Source organism: Austrofundulus limnaeus, unplaced genomic scaffold, assembly GCF_001266775.1.
Source record: "Austrofundulus limnaeus strain Quisiro unplaced genomic scaffold, Austrofundulus_limnaeus-1.0 Scaffold298, whole genome shotgun sequence".
In the NCBI taxonomy this organism is placed as follows: Eukaryota; Metazoa; Chordata; class Actinopteri; order Cyprinodontiformes; family Rivulidae; genus Austrofundulus; species Austrofundulus limnaeus.
In genome coordinates, this window is record NW_013952700.1 from 347,295 (window position 1) to 348,990 (window position 1,696).

General features: G+C 36.2%; 1 protein-coding gene across 1 annotated transcript in view; it reads left to right on the top strand.

Moving 5' to 3' along the window:
* Positions 1–1,696, top strand: part of brox (BRO1 domain and CAAX motif containing) — a gene marked incomplete at its 5' end in the record, with an annotated part of 13,331 nt that overhangs the window by 3,529 nt on the left and 8,106 nt on the right. Inside the window, 1 exon segment of the mRNA XM_014021590.1 lies at positions 862–951. Within this exon segment, the coding sequence (XP_013877044.1) occupies positions 862–951 (90 nt within the window).

A 1,696-nucleotide genomic window follows, 5' to 3' on the forward strand; every position in this document is an offset into this window, starting at 1 on the left:
CTACAAATCCCATGATAACTGCAGGTAAAAATGACTCAGTTTACTTCCATGTTTTTGACCTCTTTGCCGCTACAAACCCCCACATTCAGCCCCCCACATACAGCCCCCCACATACAGCCCCCCACCAACAGCGGCTGATTTACCTGCTCAACAAACAGAAGTTCAGTCAGGTCCACTGCTTGTTGTTTAAACTTGTTAAAGTGTGTTTTCAATGAGACTTGACTTGATATCAGTGATTTTTTTCACTCAGTTGAAAGCGGTTCACATCAGTCAGATATGACCGTTTCATTCAAATAATTTAGTGTTCTTGTATTAAAATTAAATATTCTTTAATAACTAAATTGATAGCAATAAAAGGTTTCTATGTTAAAATTTCTGGGACCATTTGAATGTTTCTGTTAATGTGTCGATTTGGTCTTAAATGTCATTACTAATGGTCTTAAAAGGTCTTTAAAAGGTCTTAAATTGAACTTACTGAAACCTGCATGAAGCCTGATCTTTAATTTTGGACAAACTTCTCCTATGTTGGCATAAGTAAATGTTATAGTGACAGGGCCTTTATCTTGTGGCTGATTTATAGGCTGATTAAAATTTCTTATCCTTCTACTCATACCCTGAAAAATACATTGAGGTTTGTGTAAAGTAACATTTGGAAATATAACTTGTTAACCTGTTTGGAAACTTTGAATGGTTTAATGTGAGAGACTGTAAAAACTGTTTAGTTAAATATTTGCCATGTGATCATAATTTCACTGTTAGAGTTGTGGGAGTCCAGAACCTGCTGATAATGACTGAAGAGTAGGTGCAACATTGATAACGATGTTATCATTATCATGTGACTTTTTTTGTTTTGTTTCACAGTGACGATTGCCAGAGCCATCGAACTGAAGCACAATGCCTCACTAATCGCAGCGTTGGCCTTTGAGACAGCAAACTTCTATCTAAGAGCTGGTCAGTGTGAGAACAAAACAGTACCTTATGTTTTTCCGTTTTAATGGATCAGGAAACAAAACACATTTTAGGCTCACGTGGTCTTCAAATAACACAGATACAGCCTCAGATAAAGAAAATCACTCAAACATTTTATATGATTTTTGTTACAGCCTTTATGTTGTCATTGGAATGTAAAGGCTAAGTTGCAGGCATGTGATTGGTAGTTCCATTAGCGCTCCTACAGAAAGTCAACGTAAAAAAAATAGGCAAAATCGTGCTTCAGACTTTTGTGTTGCTTTCATGTGTTTAGCGCCATAGAAGTTTGTAGTCTGTAGTCTGACCATGTAGACTTTTGGTTCTGCATATGGACGTTCTGTTGGTCTGGGGGTCTCATGAGGGGAACCTACACTTCTTGTGTATTCCTCAGTCAATTCAGGAACACACCAAGTACACATGCCTTATTATGAAAGAAAATAGAACAAAATCAGGAATGAAAAACTATCAAAGTACCACAGGTCTTTATCAAAGACATCAAAATAAAAGTTTGCTTGAAAGCAGATGACTGAATAGAGTATTTGCTTTCACCAGACTTAAAGGCACAGTGTGTAGGATTTTGTCAATTCTTTTAGCCAAAATTGAGATAATCACTAATGACAATAATAAAAAACATATCTAATCATTGCAGACAAAGACATTGTTTTATTATTTTTACCTTTATAAAAAGCTATTTATATCTCCATGGTCACGGGTCGCCAGTACAGGC